The sequence below is a fragment of the Palaemon carinicauda genome, chromosome 37 (assembly GCF_036898095.1).
Source record: "Palaemon carinicauda isolate YSFRI2023 chromosome 37, ASM3689809v2, whole genome shotgun sequence".
Classification (NCBI taxonomy): domain Eukaryota; kingdom Metazoa; phylum Arthropoda; class Malacostraca; order Decapoda; family Palaemonidae; genus Palaemon; species Palaemon carinicauda.
This window is the reverse complement of record NC_090761.1, coordinates 42565611-42585410: the sequence shown is the minus strand read 5'-3', so window position 1 is coordinate 42585410 and position 19800 is coordinate 42565611. Positions and strand designations below refer to the sequence as shown.

Genomic DNA, 19800 nt, shown 5'->3' with positions numbered 1-19800 from the left:
TAAAAAAATGCATTTTCCTAAAGACTAGTTCAAATAAAACGTTTATATTTAAAAAAAAAAAAAAATAATAATAAAAGGGCTAATTGACATCTGGAGGTCCTAATTTTTACTAGACAAATCCTTGACTACTTGCAGAGTTTTTGAATGATCACTAATGACTGACCATTTGAAATTTGTTGCATAAGCTAGTCTAAGGAAGAAATTATAAAAACAAAATGTGTGTGCTATTTGCTAGTGGCTAAACTTTTCCATTTCCTTACCACAGTAAAGAAGTGAATTAATTACCAACCATTAGGTTTAAAATCTTTTCAAGGCCTGTTGCAAGAGCATTGAGTACTTTACTTTCCATCTCTAGATTATGAAAAAAACTTTTAGTTACGTAATTTTCTTGTCACCTTGACACAAAGTAAAATCATACTGTGAAAAAACAAAGATAATCCCCTTCATATGATAATATATAGCATTTCAATGTTATTAGCATGAGCACAAGGAATTGCACAGAAAAGTAGTGTTCCTGGGAAGTCTAATTTAAAACTGTAAGCATTAGCAGGAAATTATTTAAATAAAATAGTAGAACTGTAGGAAAGATTAAACTAGTTTTTTTTTAAACAAATACAACCCAAGTATAAAATTTTTTGTTCAAATTTCAATAGGTTTTCAAGGATTTATCAATTGAAGTCAATACATGCCACTTATAAAAGCTGAGAGTATGTAAGACATTGTGTGTTATATACAAATGCAAATTTGAAAATGCCTGTATAGAGATGAAATCATAAATCGGAAATTAATGAAATTGTTGTCTAATATGATGTTTATCAAAATTACAATGACGCAACACTCCTCACCCAATGAACACAATAGGGACCAGGAGAATGTTTGTAGCATGAATTGTCCGTAAATCGTTACTGTACAAGTACCCCTAGAGTAAAATTTTGGCCTAGGGCATGCATAATCTAACTCAAATGCCTTCAATTTTCAGAAGTCAACAAATAGTCCTCTTTCATATAAAGTAAAAATCAGGTTATTACAAATGTTTGACTTATTGTATCATCTTAGATTACTGTATATAATACTGTAAATTACTGTATGTTATTATCAAAAGAGAAAAGTACAAATGGCCGATAACTCGAATTATTTTTGTATAGATTGTATTGCAGTATTTACAATACATTTTAAATAAATGCACAGATTATTTTATAGCTTCGATACTGAGTTCTAGTGAGAAACTTACTTTATTTATCTACTTCATGAATGTTTTGGTGATAATAAATAAAATGCAAATACTTAGTTTATTTGCTATTCTTTGGACCAAAGGGGGCAGCCATCCTTTTTATTGCTTTGGTTTACCACGACTGATGTAAAAAGCCGATCAGCTGAGCTGAAGCGCGACACACACACACACACATACACACTCTCTCTCTCTCTCTCTCTCTCTCTCTCTCTCTCTCTCTCTCTCTCTCTCTCTCTCTCTCTCTCTCTCTCTCTCTCATTATACAAGTTTAATAATTTACTAATTAGGGAAGAGGTTCCCAACATAGTGCTCATTGTAAGCAACCCTGTATTCGCTACTGGTCTAGCAATGCTTTTCACAAAGTTGTTAAAATCATGCTCGCGAGTACCAACACCTCATACCTTTCCATGTCACTTGTAATTGATGAATCCACTGATACTGGAGGTATTGTTTTACTTCTTTGCTGTTAGGCTTGTTAATGATGGTTGTGTTAGTGACAAGTTTTTGAGCGTTTTACCTTTCCTTGGAAGAACAACTGGTGAAGCTATTTTTAATGCATTAATGAAATTCTCCAAGGACTCCTCAGTTGACGTCAAGATATTAGTATCTGGTACCAAAGCTGAAGCTTCATCAAGGGTCGGAAGGTAGAAAGGCCTAATTTCTTTTCTTAAAGAACTATTGCCAGGTATAATTCAATACCACTTTTTTAATTATGCTGAAGTTCCTATAAACTTTTTCATTTTAAAATAGATGATTAAAAGGCTATTTAGAATGTTTCTTGAAGAAATTGAAAGTCCTCATAATAAACTGATTATGCATACCAATGTTGACTGGATGAGCAAAGGGAAAGTTCTTTCCTGATTATGGAAGTTGCTTAACGAAGTTTAGTCCTTCATTTCAGAGAAATATCCAGGGAAAATTCCTGAAATATACACTGATAACTTGAAGCCCTCATTTGCATTTGCTGTAGACTTGCTGAACAAACTGAACAAGCCCAATTAGAAATTTCATGAGCGAAGCGAAAAATCTATTTTTGGGCTCAAGCCATGTCGTCCTGATGGAAGGTTCCTAATAGTAGCTTCCTAAGGGATATATGTACTACAGTGATATTCCCAGAGAATTTACCTTTAGGTCTCCAGAATTCTAACTCCTGGGGCAAATATCCTTAAATTTCTCTCAAGGATATCACATAATATCAGGGACGAATTCTTGACACGCCACATAGCAATCTTCACCCAGAATAGCATTTACACTTCGAGGGGGAAAGTGGCAAAATAGAAGGGGAGCCTTATTAAGGTTACCCTACTTCCCATACTACTATTGAGTATCAAGATGGCGCCATATCCAAGATGGCGGACATTCCTTGTAACGTTGAGCATGGTGCTACAGATATAGTAGTTTCGGGATGGATTCTGCGAAGACCTTTTCTATAGAAAAGGAGGGTGGATACATTAGGACGACATGGCTATCTCACCCAAAAAATGTTATTTTCCTTAGTAAAATAAATTTTTGAATATACTTACCCGATGATCATATAGCTGCAACTCTGTTGCTCGACAGAAAAAACCTACGGGCGGAATACGCCAGCGATCGCTATACAGGTGGGGGTGTACATCAACAGCGCCATCTGTCAAAGGTACTCAAGTACTCGATGTCAACAAAGAACCAATTTTCTCCTCTGTCCACTGGGTCTCTATTGGGGAGGAAGGGTGGGTCCTTTAATTTATGATCATCGGGTAAGTATATTCAAAAATTTATTTTACTAAGGAAAATAACATTTTTCAATATTAAACTTACCCGATGATCATATAGCTGATTCACACCCAGGGGGGTGGGTAGAGACCAGCATTACATGTTGACATTATTATGAGCTAAGTATTCCGTATTTCATTTTAGCAGTTATTCAAAATAACAAGCATAAAATAAATAAGTACCTGGTAAGGAAGACGACTTGAACAATTACTCTGCCTTTTTAAGTACGTCTTCCTTACTGAGCCTCGCGATCCTCATAGGATGCTGAGCGACTCCTAGGAGCTGAAGTATGAAGGGTTGCAACCCATACTAAAGGTCCTCATCAAAACCTCTAATCTAGGCGCTTCTCAAGAAATGATTTTGACCACCCGCCAAATCAAGTAGGATGCGAAAGGCTTCTTAGCCTTCCGGACAACCCAAAAATATTTCAAGAGAAAGATTAAAAAGGTTCTGGAATTAGGGAATTGTAGTGGTGGAGCCCCCACCACTACTGCACTCGTTGCTACGAATGGTCCCAGAGTGTAGCAGTTCTCGTAAAGAGACTGGACATTCTTAAGATAAAAGACGCGAACACTGATTTGCTTTTCCAATAGGTTGCGTCGAATATACTTTGCAGAGATCTATTTTGTTCAAAGGCCACGGAAGTTGTGACAGCTCTAACTTCGTGTGTCCTTACCTTCAGCCAAGCTTGGTCTTCCTCATTCAGAAGGGAATGAGCTTCTCGTATTAACAGTCTGATAAAATAGGATAAAGAATTCTCTGACATAGGCAAAGATGGATTCTTAACTGAACACCATAAAGCTTCAGACGGGCCTCGTAAAGGTTTTTAAAATAGAACTTAAGAGCTCGTACAGGACATAATACTCTTTCTAGTTCATTTCCAACCATACGATAAGTTTGGAATATCGAACGATATTGGTCAAGGCCGAGAAGGCAGCTCGTGTTTGGCTAGAAAACCAAGTTGTAGAACATGTAGCCGTTTCGGATGAGAATCCGATGTTCCTGCTGAAGGCATGAATCTCACTGACTCTTATAGCTGTGGTTAAGCATATCAGGAAAAGAGTCTTAAAGGTGAGATCTTTCAGGGAGGCTGATTGAAGTGGTTCGAACCTGTCTGACATAAGGAATCTTAGAACCACGTCTAAATTCCAACCAGGTGTAACCAAACAACGCTCCTTCGTGGTCTCAAAAGACTTAAGGAGGTCCTGTAGATCTTTATTGTTGGAAAGATCTAAGCCTCTGTGACGGAAGACTGATGCCAACATGCTTCTGTAACCCTTGATAGTGGGAGCTGAAAGAGATCGTTCTTTCCTCAGATATAAGAGGAAGTCAGCTATTTGAGTTACAGAGGTACTGGTCGAGGATACGGATACTGACTTGCACCAGTTTCGGAAGATTTCCCACTTCGATTGGTAGACTCTAAGGGTGGATGTTCTCCTTGCTCTAGCAATCGCTCTGGTTGCCTCCTTCGAAAAATCTCTAGTTCTCGAGAGTCTTTCGATATTCTGAAGGCAGTCAGACGAAGAGCGTGGAGGCCTTGGAGTACCTTCTTTACGCGTGGCAGACGTAGCAGGTCCACCCTTAGGGGAAGTGTTCTGGGAACGTCTACTAGCCATCGAAGTACCTCGGTGAGTTATTCTCTCGCGGGCCAGAGGGAAGCAACTAGCGTCAACTTTGTCCCTTCGTGAGAGGCGAACTTCTGCAGTACCTTGTTGACAATCTAGAACGGAGGGAATGCATATAGATCTACATGTGACCAATCTAGTAGAAAGGCATCTATATGAACTACTGCTGGGTCCGGGATAGGTGAGCAAAGAATTGGGAGCCTCTAGGTCATCGAGGTTGCGAAGAGATCTATGGTTGGCTGGCCCCAGGTGGCCCAAAGTCTCTTGCATACATCCTTGTGGAGGGTCCAATATGTTGGACTTATTTGTCCCTTCCTACTGAGACAATCTGCTATGACATTCAAGTTGCCTTGGATGAACCTTGTTACTAGTGAAAAGTCTAGACCTGTTGAACAGGAGAGGAGGTCTCTTGCGAACTCGTACCATGTCAGAGAGTAGGTCCCTCCTTGCTTGGAGATGTACGTCAAAGCAGGGTGTTGACCGTGTTCACCTCCACCACTTTGCCTTGAAGGAGAGACCTGAAGCTTTTCCAGGTCAGACGTACTGCCAGAAGCTTCTTGCAGTTGAAATGCATTGTCCTTTGACTCGAGTTCCATAATCCCGAGCATTCCCTACCGCCTAATGTCGCACCCCAGCCTACGTCCGATGCGTCCGAGAAGAGAACGTGGTTGGGAGTCTGAACAGTCAGGGGAAGACCCTTTCAAAGGTTGATAAAGTCCTTTCACCAAGTCAGACCAGACTTTATCTTTCCGGAAACCGGGATCGAGACCGCTTCTAGCGTCTAGTCCTTTTCCAGTGAAAAGCTAGATGATACAGAAGAGGACGGAGGTGTAGTCTTCCAAGTGACACAAATTGAACCACGGATGACAGTGTCCTAACCAGACTCATCCACAGCCTGACAGGGCAGTGTTCCTTCTTCAGCATCTTCTGGATGGATAGCAGGGCTGGGGGTTGATCGTCTTGTTCAGCAATGTCCTCATCAGAGGGTTCCTCATCCGAAACTGATGAGGAAACGGCAACGGAGTGGGCAACGTCTGACTCGCTGAATCCGGTTGCACTGGTGGATGCGTGACGGAGCCGGACACAAGATCATGGTACTGCTGCACAGTCTGTGAACTGTCAACCATGGGGACGCGAGGAAGTACAGCGTCAACCCGAAACTGTGTAGACTGTCTGGGTTGTGCAGTCAACCCCCTACAGGGTTGCTGAGGTTGCCGCACTGCGTCACAACAAGTCATCTCTGCTGGTTGTTGAACGTCTTCCTAGTGACACACTGAACTTCCACAACCACCTCCGAGAGTCGCTTAACGTCAACGTGCGACTGGCAACCCACACTGGGTCGCACCGGTGGAGGAACCATCTCAACTGGCGGACGTGAGTAGGATACCTCAGCGTCAACAGGGCGTACAACCAACCGGTAGGAAGGTTGTTGGCTAGAAGGTTCTTCTCCGTAAAAAATCCTCTAACAAGGACACAAGCTTGGACTGCATGTCTTGCAACAAAGCCCATTAGGGTCTATGGGAGCAGGTGTGGCAACAGACGGGGTTAGCGACTGAAGCGGAACCATTTACCATCCCTGGAAGCCTTGTTATGCTTTAATTAAAGTCCATAGGAGGTTAAGCAGCTTAAGGCTCCTCTCCAAATGACAGAGTCCTCAAAGGAATATCAGAAGGAGGGAGAACAGCACTTTCTCATCTACAGGAACCATGTCCGAGAAAAGCTAGGTTATCTCAGTGAGGGTCTCACTGGTGCAAAAGCAGCAGACCAGAAGGCAACGTTATGTAACTGCTTGACAGTCTGTGAACTGTCAAAAACTGAACTGTCAACCACAACAGGTGCGTGAGGACATACAGCACTGGTGCATTAGTAGCAGACCAGAAGGCAACGTCATGTAACTGCTTGACAGTCTGTGAGCTGGCAACAACCAAAGCTGTGTGGGGAAGCCTCAACTCCTGACTGACTAGTCTGCTGCGGGTGAGTGGCGGTAACCACAGTGGGTTGCGGAGGCTGACACACCGTGTCAAAACACGGCAGCTTGTGGTAGCTCACGCACGGCAACGGAGTGCTCCGTGTGTCTGTGGGAGTCAGCATGCGTCTGGCAGGGTCGACTGCGCATGGGTGGAGGAGCTCTCACAACAAGAGTGTGGGAGCAGGCAGCCATGCTGGGCGCACAACCGTGGCAGGTTGTAGGCAAACGGGTGCATCGACAACCTTCTCCGCAGTCGGAGTGTGGGAGCAGACAACAACCAAAGCGGAGTGGTGGTGCGTGGTGGGGACTGCCGTGGGTTGCGGAAACTAACGCATCGCGTCAAAACACGGCAGCTTGACTCCACCTTCCCACTGCTGATGCGGTAGCTCACGCATGTTAACGGAGGGAGCCGCACGTCGGCTAACGTTAACATGCGTCTGGCAGGGTCGATTGCGCATCGGAGGTGGAGCTCTCCGCAGCCGGAGTGTGGGAGCAGGCAGCCTCAGCGTGAGCTGGGTGCACAACAGTGGCAGGTTGTAGGCTAACGAGAGCAGTGTCAACCTTCTCCGCACGATACTCCTGCATAACCGCAGCTAACTGAGTCTGCATAGACTGCAGTAAAGACCACTTAGGGTCTACAAAAACGGCAACAGACGGAGCTACTGTCCGTCGTGACTGAGGGACTAAAACAGCTGGTGCGGCAACAGACGGAGTTACTGCCTGTTGCGGTACCACCTTGCCTCTCTTGGGAGGTGTGCAGTCGTCGGATGACTGCAGCGAGTCCGAACTGACCCAGTGGCTACACCTAGGCCGTTGGACTTGCGCGGAAGGGACCGACTTGCACTTAAAAGCTGCAAGATTTGGTCCATGGTTTCTTACGAGAAACCTCTTCCGCAGACGAGGAATAAATGGGCTCTCTCGTCTTTGTGTGGGTGGGGCGATCTCACGTCGGCAAACGTGTGTAGATACGCCCGAAACCACGGAGGGAAAAACGTCTGTTCGTCGATCAAGGCCTGTGGAACCCATAAGTCGTTCGACATTACTTCTCACCTGGGCTTGGGAGCTTGTAAGAGGTCCCGGACTAGGTGAACAACTGGCACGAACAGACGAACCCTCGGACGCAACACTGTAACACTTTGCGCATATCACTTTATCACTTTTGATTTTCTGTTTGCACTTATTTCACTGAAATCGAAACTTTAACTGATTTCTACCTGAAACACGCAATCCTATCCTTCATTAAAAGGTAGTCATTGCGAAAACAGTTTTACAATGCAACAGAAAAACATAAATAAAGATAAAGAATTCAGTGGCTGGAAAAGAGACTAAACACTAGATCAAATAAACTACGTTTACAATCTCTCACCGCATAAAGCCTGGGAACAAGAATAAAACCCTAGAAACGTTTTACCTTCTTCCCCTACAGCGACTAGGGAGGAGAGTAAAAAACGAGAACAACGTTACCCGCTTGAACGAAACGTTTATTCTCCTCTCTCTCCCTCCGTCTCTATCTCTCTCTCTCTTCTCTCTTGAATTAGCACCCGAGAGAAGAGCCCAATTATATATCGTTAAAACATGTTATTTGCTAAAGGAAAAAACTGAAAGGTTTCCCAAATAAAAAGTTCCTTTATTTAGAATTTAAACTCTTTAAGCTAAGAAAGAATGAACGAAACGCTAGAATCGGTTTACTCTTACTGCAAAGTGAAACCGTGATACACTCTCTCTCTATAGTAACGATAGAGCGCAAGTTGAACGTTCTGAACGTCAACAACTGCGGAGACTAAAAACTAAACGTTAGTTCATCTTTGAAAACAGTACGAGACTATCAAAGAAATTCTTCCATAAAACATTAAAATTAAAAAAGTATTAAATTCTTTAAAGGTTAAATACGATAAAACGGGCTCAATGTTAATTAACTTCGGTTCCAAGTTAGGACCGCCTACTATTAGGAAAGGTCGCATATAAACAAACATAAAAATTTATTTTTATAAGTTTATAATAATTGGAAAGTTAACCGAAGAGGCCTAAAAAGGCGGAGAGATACAAATAAATGGATCTATAACATGTTAAGCAAAATTACCAAAAACCTAAACACACTTCCGTCTAAGGGAAGGGTCGGCCATTTAAAAGTGAAAGAGAGTCCATACTCTCTTCGTTACCAAAATTAAATCTATCGAAAACGAATTCAAGTTTTGAAATGAAGATAAAACCCCTGCATAGCGAAAGCTCAAAACTGGAATAGTGTACTTCACCAAATCGTTGTGAAAACAAATCCAGTTAGGGACGGCGTATTTAGTAGGTCCTGCCATTGGCACGACAGAGGAAAAATTGGTTCTTTGTTGACATCGAGTACTTGAGTACCTTTGACAGATGGCGCTGTTGATGTACACCCCCACCTGTATAGCGATCGCTGGCGTATTCCGCCCGTAGGTTTTTTCTGTCGAGCAACAGAGTTGCAGCTATATGATCATCGGGTAAGTTTAATATTGAAAATAGATTTTTCGCGTCGCTCAAAATCCGTTTTTTGGGCTCAAGCCATGTTGTCCTGATGGAAGCATACCAGAGCATTACTGTATTTGTGGATTTTCATCAGTGCCTTAACCTTGGGACAATTTTTTTCTATGGTCGTCTGGACCATTTGAGACAAATGACGTTATCGTTATCCGTCATTATCACTAATCATAAACAATGTTAGTGCCTCCTGCCCCTACAGGGAAGAGTCATACTAGACGGTAGAAAAGGGGCCTCAAGTTTAGCATATATTGTATGAACAAACATAAGTATTCACTGGGTATACAAACGGTCTCACGGTTTGCATATATTGTTGGAACAATATCAGTGTCCATTATATCCATTGTTTGTAAGCATACAATGATATGAGGTTTACTTACATGAGCAAGTCAAAGAACTCTGGCATCTTAAATATGCAAATTGGCGGGCAAATTAAGATGCAATTACTGTACATTCTAATAGCCATTTATTTCTAATAAATGACTAAATGAAATAACAAGTGAAACGAATATACTGTAACATGATAAAGGAGTTGTACATGCAACATATACATAAATTATTTTCCCTTTTGAAAGGGAAGAAATGATGAGTGTCACTCTAAGACTGAAAAAATTTTTAATGAATTTTTCCTTTTATAATTTCTGTAAATGTATCCTATCAACACTGTGTACTATGTACACACAGCACAAGTGTTATCTATAATTCTACACCTGAGGTTTTGAACAGATTTAGTGTCACCATGGTAACACTCATTTAAAGGGTATCACACTAGAAGTGTTGACACCTTTTCCCTTTAAATGATAGTCCCAATTAATTAACTGATCATCGCAGTTATTAGACGACAGGTTTTAATACACTACCTGCCGCCACCACATAATGCTTCAGTTCATGGACCTGCTTAGCATAGTGTTTGTAGAACACTCTGGATGATTTCCATCCAGTATATGAGCGAAGACGCTCAAAGTCCATATACTGAAAAAAGTTCAGTGATGAAGCAATTTTCCTCGAATCATGACCTGCGGGTGTACTGTCAGGATCTGCTCTGCGAATAAAGTAGGTGAGCTTCACCCTCAGTTGTTTTAGGGATAAGTTTGATCCAGAGGTTTTCTCCTTTAAAGAGCTGTCCTCCCGTGAAGTCTGAAGTTCTACGAAGATAGATCTTTAGACACTCTACGGGACATAGAGAGAAATCTTCCTTCAGAGGGCAGATTCTCCAGGGACCCCACCTCTTAGTGGGTAGCTCATTCTTAGAAAGGTTGGATCAGGAAAGAGATTCACTTCTCCCCCTTCTTTGAACTGAATGTGGCCCTCATTTCTAGATAGGGCTACTATTTCTCTAACTCTAGCCCCAGAGGCTATAGCGAATAGAAAAATAACCTTTTGGGTTAGATCCTTGAGGGAACAATCTTCATTGTTCACAGATGAGGCATAATGTAGGACCTTGTCCAAAGACCATGAAATGGGCTTTGGAGGTGCTGCAGGCCTAAGCCTTGCGCATGCCTTCGGAATCTTATTAAAGATTTCATTCGCCAGATCCACTTGAAAGGCATATAGAAGAGGTCTAGTCAAGGCTGACTTGCACGTAGTTATCGTGTTGGCTGCCAGACCTTGATTATGAAGGTGGACAAAGAAGGACAAACAGAAGTTCATTGAAATTTCTTTCAGTCCTTTTGCTTTTACAGAAGCAACCCACTTTTTCCAAGATGACTAATATTGTCTTCTAGTTGACTTAGACTTGTATTCTTCAAAGAATCCTATATTGCCTTCTGAGATCCCAAATCTTTTCCTAACTGCTAGGGCAAGAAAATCATGAAATGAAGGGTTTGGGCTCTCTGTGATAAATCGAAGGCAATTAACTTCTGAAGCCTCTGAGATAGTACTGGGTTCAGTACTAGGGCCAGCCTCAGCCTCAGTTCCTTCACTAAAGGGAACCAGTTGCTCTCGGGCTACATGGGAGCCACCAGAGCTACTCCTCCCTGGAAGGACCTCAGCATGTTGAGGACCTTCAGCAGGAAATTGGATGGGATGAACACGAATTCCTGAATCCATCCCTTCCATACTAGAGACAGGGTGTCTGTTATCTCCTCTAAAGGATCCTTGTATGGGGCTACATATCGAGGTAGTTTCTTGATGACGCTCGTCACGAAGAGATCGATCTGCAGCTCGGGGACTTGTTCCCATCTGGGAGAGAATAGGTCTGCGTCTGTGGACCATTCTAACTCTACCGGCCTGAGCCCAAGTAAAACATTCGCTGTCACATTGCGGATTGATTGTACATGAACTGCTGATAGGTGCCATCCTTTTAGGCAAGGGATGGCTAACATCACCTAAACTATATGAGATGCTCTCTAGCCTTGTCGGTTCCGACGTCTCATTATCGCTTCGATGTCCCAGATCAGCCTGAGGAGGTCTGATCTGAATGGAGAGAGTTTTCCCAACCACGACAGGACTAACATGGCCTTGGATAGAAATAACCGAGTCCCTTGGATTTTCCTTTGATGGGAGTGAATACCCCATTCTTCCGACTAGGCATCCATGCGGATGATCTTCAATAGTCAAGGTAGTTGCAAGGGCACGATCTTCAATAGGCTTTCGGCCTTTGACCATTGTTAGAGAAGCGATTAAGGAAAGACCGATATTGGTCCTTTTAGATCTCTTCGAGCGTTTGATGCGTATCTTCTCCAGACTCTTAACGCATCTTTCAGCTGTGCTCTTAGCACTGGGTCTGTCACTATTGCAAACTGGAGAGAGTTCAGAACTCTTCCTTGTTAGCGTCCTGGAATCCTGACTGATTACCATAGTCTCTTGACCGACCCTTTGATCTCCTTTTACATCCCTAAGGGAAAGGAGAGCCGGTGTGACCTCAGGTTTCAATGGTTTTTTAACCATTGAAGCCTTTGAGCTGGAGAGAATCGAGACTTTTTGAAGCTGATTTTGTATCCCTGATGTTCCAGGAACTGGATTACTTCCTTGAATGCTCACAAACCAGCCACTTTGGGTGCTGCCCACACCAGCCTTTCGTCCAGGTAATTTGTTACCTGAACCATTTCTAGGCTTGGTTTTTGCGTGACTGTGTCCACCAATTCCGTGAAGATACTTAGGACTGTGTTTAGTCTGACAAGTATCTTTCCTTGGACATACATTATCCTCTGTAACTTGAATCCTAGGTAGGAGGAGAGGGGGCGACTGACTGGAAGCTGCCAATAGGCATATTTCAGGTCTGACAAGACTGTGAACACCCCTTTATGAAATAGGGTCCTTATGTTCAGAAGGATTAACATTCTGAACTTGCTGTTTTATTTGAACTTGTTGAGTGGCAACAAGTCCAGAATGACTCTGAGTTTTCTTGACTCCTTCTTGTGAACACCAAACAGCCTTCCCTGGAATTCGATGGACTATACTTTCCTTACCACCTGTATGCTCTAGAGCTCTAAGGTATACTCTTTCAGGACAGGGTTGGAGTGTGGGAAGATTGAGGAAATAATGGTGGAGGCATGTGTATTTTCCATCCTAGTCACATCTTGATTAGGTCTTGGACCCAAGGATCGAAGGTCCAGCGATCTTGAAGGAACCTCCATCCTACCAGAAGCATCTCTTTGCTTCGACTGATCAGAAGGTTTACCTCTTCGACTGCCTACCTGTGGCACCGCGGTCATCGAAACTGTGGGATGGCAAGGTTGCCGGTCCTACCACACCCTTAAGAAACTCTGTTTCAGTATCGGCGCCATCCTAGGCGGCAGGAGAATCTCTATTCCCCAGCCTAGGGTCTGCCAATACAGTTAAGGGGACGACGGCAGTGCCGCCTCCTCTCAACAAAGGAAAAACAGAGTTCCTGTGCCGGCCCCATCCTAGGCAGCAGAAGAATGTCTATTTTTCAGCCTACGGTCTGCGACACAGGACTAGTCTTCTAGACTGCAGAGAGAAGGTGGCGGCAATATACAACCATTTCAAGAGCAGTCTAGGGAGGACTAGCCTCCTATGCCGGTAGCCTAGCCGGCAGGGGAATAACTATTCACCCTGCTGGGTGGCTGCCGGCACAAGACTATATACTCTGAGATTCTGACCGAATCCCAAAACCTTCTATCTGCGGCTAAGGGAAGGGAGAGAAAACCCTAGACTAGTCATGCCTGAATGAAAACTCGAGGCACGACCCACTAGGGTTGTAGCCTAAGGCTACACTCAGAGGGAAGGAGAGATTACTCTTAAATCTCCACTGAAGACAAGTATCGGTTTATATAAAAATTCTAGGAGATATCTATCTCCACCTGAATTGATAAAACGATACACGAGGTTAACCGACGAAATGTCTGAAAGTATACTACATCGCCTAGGTTAGGTTACCTAGGCGAGATGAGATCTCGGTTACCTAAATCACCGAAACTCTAACTTATACGATCGACATGGAAAAAGGAAAATTATGCATATTACAAATATCTTTACAAGTATAAATTGCCTATAAAGCTTTCATAATTAATCAATTAATGCTATTTCAACCTGGAATGTCGTTCTACTAACTAAATAACACATGCCTAACGAACGACAGCACCCATGGCGCCTCCGGTAACAGTCCTAGCTCCTAATCACAATAAATTACTCCAATTTCACTGTGAAACAGGAGCTAAAATATAAACATTGTAAAGAATCAATACTCAACTTTCCAGAGGCGAAAGAAGCAGGAGATTGCATAATAATCTTTGCAGAATCAATCGAAAAAGTTAGATCAACAGGGAACACCACCATGCAAATTCGCTACAAAATTAGGAATGTCCGCCATCTTGGATATGGCGCCATCTTGATACTCAATAGTAGTATGGGAAGTAGGGTAACCTTGATACAGTTCCCCTTCTATTTTGCCACTTTCCCCCTCGAAGCGTAAACACTATTCGGGGTGAAGATTGCTATGTGGCGTGTCAAGAATACGTACCTGATATTATGCGATATCCTTGAGAGAAATTTAAGGGTATTCGCGCCAGGAGTTAGAATTCTGGAGACCTAAAAGTAAATTATCTTGGAATATCACTGTAGTATATATATCCCATAGGAAGCTACTATTAAGAACCTTCCATCAGGACGACATGGCTTGAGCCCAAAAAAGAAGTTAATAACTGATATATTTGACACAATTTCAGTTTTTCAGAATAAACTGTCATTATTCTCTGAACCCCTGGCTGAGGGCTTGGTTCATAAATTTCTTGAACTTCACAAAATGCTATTCAAGCCCAACATATGTAAAAGGTAGCACATTCAGAGGTTTCAATATTTGTTGGTTCATGCAACCAGATTTCAATTGTGTTCAAACCCAATACAATTTGATAAGAATAAAATAGAAATTGTATTCACCTAACATGATTTTCCAGTTATGGAAATGGAGTTGTGTAAAATCAAATCATCCACATCACTTAAACTTTTGCAAAAGAACTAGATTTGTCAAGATTTCTGGAAAACTTCAGCAAACTCAATGAGACGTGCAAAGAGCTAAACATTCTATCCAGTATTATTACGGGCATTGCCAAGAATGACATTGAAGAAGACTTAGCCAAAAAATACATCTACCAAGACAAGAGGCCACAACCTACACTTGGTAAAGGATATGACTGCATACAATCATGCCTGTAAATTGCAGAGTGAGTGGATCTATTGCCAGTTTAGCCATTAAACGATGCAGTCTCTAACTTACACTAGCATCTTATGAACATAAAGCCAAAAACAACCATTTAAACAAAGAGGTATGAAAAAAAAACATCCTTGGACATGATGCCACCGAAAGACTGTACTTATTGCGGCCAAAGACAAAAGTGACAGAACAATAGGAGGGGATATTTGTCCGTTCTCACCCCTTCTCGTTAACTACCTCAATAATGAATTCAACAGCCATTCCAGTTCCACTGAGGACATTCCCTATTTCAAAGGACGAAAGGTTTGTTTACGTGTAAAAACAATAAAATGTTTAGGACCACATACATCACACCTTTCTTAACATCTTACTCATCTCATAGTTTAATCTTTCCTATAATTCACCAAGAAAGAAATTGTCAAATGCATCGCTATTACAAAAAAAAAAATAAATAAATAAAAAATCAATAAATATAATCCAGCAAAATGTATACTGTAAACCAAACTGGTACATTATGCATTGCAGGTTGTTGGAAACTACCAAGCGCATCACACATTTGTTAAATGTAACATGCAATCATGCAAAGGACCACAATACAGCACACCAAATTAGGATTACATGTGAAAGACATTAGTTTGAAATCAATCATTGCTTGAATTTATATAGTTTTTAAAATGCAAAATAGGAATTGCTGTAAGATTCAAAATTAAAATTTCAAGGACAATTCAGTAATCACATGAATCCAAGCTGGAAGCTAAAAAAGAAAATGAATAATGATAGCCAATGTGAAGCAGGGATTTACAGAAGCATAGGAAGCAGAGTGTTTGGTTATGTTTCTTTTGTTTGATAACCTACTCAATATATTTTACCTGTACTGTACTTGATGTCACCAATACAATCAAATGTTTGATTACTATCATCACAAAAAATATCCTCATTTTAACCTATACAATAATTGTAAGAGTGTCCATCCATCCATATACCAAGGCACTTCCCCCAATTTTGGGGGGTAGCCGACATCAACAAAGAAACAAAACAAAAAGGGGACTACTCTCTACGTTCCTCCAGCCTAACCAGGGACTCAGCCGAGTTCAGCTGGTACTACTAGGGTGCCACAGCCCAACCTCCCACAATTCCACCACAGATGAAGCTTCATAATGCTGAATCCCCTACTGCTGCTACCTCCGCGGTCATCTAAGGCACCGGAGGAAGCAGCAGGGCCTACCGGAACTGCGTCACAATCGCTCGCCATTCATTCCTATTTCTAGCACGCTCTCTTGCCTCTCTCACATCTATCCTCCTATCACCCAGAGCTCTCTTCACACCATCCATCCACCCAAACCTTGGCCTTCCTCTTGTACTTCTCCCATCAATATTGCATAAATCTCCAAAAATTATAAAATACTAATTTCAAAAAGTCTAAAGGTCAGCATTTCCAAGAGGTCTCTAATGGTAAAAAATCTTATTGCCATCTTAGTAGTCACAAACATATCTCGAGGTAATCTTACTGTCAATTCCGTATCTTATAATCCACGCACAGTGGCATCTACTGAAATATGTCAAAAGTGCTTGCTCTAAATGTAATAATGCAAATTATATAAAGCAATTCAGCTTCTTGTAAAATGACTTTTACAATCTGAGGCACAGTGAATGATATATAAATTAACTATATCCTTCATAAACTTGGTTCTCATAAAAGAATCTCATTCATTCCTTCCAGTATTTTCCTTACAAATAACAAAGAACACTTCATACAAAGACTTGTAACTTTAATACTGAGTCTGCTTAAAAATTAATTTGGTTTTCAAAAATAACATTACAGAACTATAAAAAATCCATCTCGATCTTTATGGGGCATAATAATAAAATCGTGACAATTAAATTTGAAAAATAAAGAGAAAATATCAAAATTTTGATCTAATACAGTAGTTAGTATGAATAAATGAGAAGAGCAATAATCAAGTGATTTCCTATTTGGAATTGAGAAAAACTAAATTTTTAAAGTAATTTGAATCACCCACAAAAGTAATCAAGATAAAATAACTGTTCTGAACAGTATAGTATCAGTGAAACAAGATGTGTTTACGTTGTCTTAATATGTGCTTTCTTGTAAGCCAAGATCCTTACAAAAACTGGTAAAGTTGATATTTCAACAGACTTATAATCTGCTTGCTTCGTTCTTCATAAAAAGAATATGTATAAAAATTTGAAGCAAGATTGATAAATATACCATTTCAGTAAATAAAAATAAAGGCAAAAGTTCATTAAGTTATATTCTTTCCAAAGACCAAAACCATTACCAAAATTTATCAAAAACTGTCATATATAAACTATGTATGTCACTTCAAGTTTTAACTGCATTCAAAACCCTAAGAAAGAAGGGAATTGCACAAATCTAAAAACCTATGAACAAAAACTATGCTCTTAAAGATCTTGTATATAGTGTACTCAGTATCTTTAGATTTTAAATCTCCTTATTTAAGTCATCAGTAACCCTAAAATGCAATAATGAGCAAAATAATATAGCAGAAGGAAATAGTAGATAAAGGCTAACTATATTCCCATACAGATGAAACTGAAGGACAAAATTATAAACCTATCTTGTTTAGCTTCACTCTTAGAGGTTACTCTGGAGAATAAAAGACCACCTTGTCACAAGATAAATTTCAAGAGATATTAAAACAAAATAAAGTCCTAATGTACAAGTGAAATGGAGGCTTCTCTTTTGGATAAAGTGTCAAAAGTCTAAGTAATTCTTGAATTCAGCTACTGTACACAAATTACCTGTCAACAAGCATCATGCATTTAAAAGCAAGGTGTGCCCACTTCTATATGAAAAATGTGAGTATCTTCAAGTATGTCTAGTCTTGCTTCTTTGTAAGTCACTTCAGCTAAATGAAACAAAAAAGAAAAAAGAAAAATGTAAAGTCAAGATATCAAGCAGCGTCAGAACAATATTTGGTTCATACTGCATTAATTATCAATAGGACTGCAGGTGATGAGTGGCAGATAGGGGCAGCAGCAAGAGAGCATACCGTAGCTGGTGAAGCATTGGTGGTTGCAAGGTGGCCCAGTCATTGATACAGCCGCCCTCCCTCCCACCCCTACAATAGCAGGCTTCTGGGAAGATTGGGCGGCCCTTGACCACCTCTCTACATCTGTCAGGACTAAACCACAAACCTGGGCTACCTGCTTCAGCTGCGCGCTTCAGAACTGTTTCATAAACGCCGCAAATCCTATTGGCTTCAGCATTCTTGTAAGACCCACTGAAGAGGTGTCGTAGGGAGCGAGGAATGGTCCTAGAGTCGCGACCATAAACGACCATACAAAGATCTTTTGTAATAATGGCCGGTTGTGCATTGTTCTCAAGCTAGAAAAAGGAATAGAAAGCTTTCAGCTAAATGCATGATAAAAATTAAAAAAAAAACATTGTAATTACCTGAAGATATCATTATTATTATTACTAGCTAAGCTACAACCCTAGTTGGAAAACCATGATGCTATAAGCCAAAGAGCTCTAACAGGGAAAAATAGTCCAGTGAGGAAATGAAATAAGGAAATAAATAAACTACATGAGAAGTAATGAACAATTTATATAATATATTCTAAGATCAGTAACGTTAAAATAGATCTATCATATATAATGAATTTTCAGACAGAAATTTATTTAATCTAAAAAAACAACATATCCAATGATACTTGTTCAATAGCATAGAAAAATTAAGTCTAAAGAATGTGTGAAAAATTCTTGACATATAGATACAGTATACTTTGTAAGCATATTAAATTAACAGTAACTGCTATCATATTCAACAAGCAAGACTATAATATCTGATAATATCAGGGTAACTAATAGTTGCTTAAGATAGCATGATTACACTTAGCTGAAACAAGACGTGACAATGGGAAGCTGCAAACAATACATCATACACCCAAAATCAAAAATTGAATAGGACTAATATGGGGTGAAATAACTTACAACTTGTATCCAAAAAACCTGAAGTAATAAAATGTTCCATAAAAGTCTTATTTATAAATAAAAAAAATTAAGTTTACCTAATTTAGCATTAGTTGATATTCTTGTCTAAAATGAAATGGCAGACAAAGTCATAAACATGGAAGAATAAATGAAAACATACTGAAGTTTACAAGATTCCAATAATTCTTGAAAGGAAAGAAATGAAAGACAAAAGGAAGAACCAGACCTTTAGAAAATGTTATAAGATGGAATATCAAAAGGGTCACATTGATACTATTGAGAGACCTAAATGGGTATGTGGAAAAAGAGAGATAGTCTTGATCACATGATGGAAAGACAAGGATCAAAGACAGAATAAAATATGTTCAGAAGACCCAAAGAGAAGGTAACATGAATAGGTAGTGAAGCAGAAGCAATTACTTATTTTATTATAATGAATAGTTCTGATGACTTGATGACACAAAAGAAAATAACAGACAGGGTGGAAGACTACTACTATTACCATTCTGAAGACTACTACTATTACCATTCTGTATGAGAGAGAGAGAGAGAGAGAGAGAGAGAGAGAGAGAGAGAGAGAGAGAGAGAGAGAGAGAGAGAGAGGAGAGAGAGAGAGAGAGGAGAGAGAGAGAGAGAGAGAGAGAGAGAGAGAGGAGAGAGAGAGAGAGAGAGAGAGAGAGGAGGAGAGAGAGGAGAGAGAGAGAGAGAGAGAGAGAAATGGTGGTGACATTAATTAAAACACAGTTTAACTAGACCATAAGTTTTGACTCGTAGGACTGGCTGGAAATTCAGGGTGGGGGAATCATTATTACAATAAAGCAATTAAAGGGAAGAAAAACTTTCAAGCTCTGGCAAAGGTCAAGTTGAGGAGAGGATCTAAAAGTAGAGAAAAGGAAACCAGGGACAAGACAAACAGGACTTGATAAGATTGGAATCACATCAAAAGAGCATGGAGAAAGAAAATTTTAATCATCAATAGGTGTGATGTATATGAAATATGAAAATGGAGAAATTAAGATTGAAAAGTTAGGAACAATTGGTAAAACTGAACAGCAGTGCTTTAGTAACAACACTATGCCCAAAAACAGTATTTGCTCTAATTTCACTGGAAAAAAAATG

At 40.5% G+C, this 19800-nt stretch overlaps 1 protein-coding gene across 16 annotated transcripts in view; it reads right to left on the bottom strand.

The window, feature by feature from the left end:
- Positions 1–19800, bottom strand: part of unc-104 (kinesin family member unc-104) — a 348954-nt gene that overhangs the window by 67001 nt on the left and 262153 nt on the right. For 14 of the 16 annotated variants that reach the window (XM_068361054.1, XM_068361058.1, XM_068361060.1 and 11 more), the window contains one exon: positions 17883–18072. In XM_068361054.1, coding sequence (XP_068217155.1) covers positions 17883–18072 — 190 coding nt within the window. The remainder of the gene's footprint in view (positions 1–17882; positions 18073–19800) is intronic. The other 2 variants (XM_068361056.1, XM_068361068.1) reach the window with 1 other exon arrangement.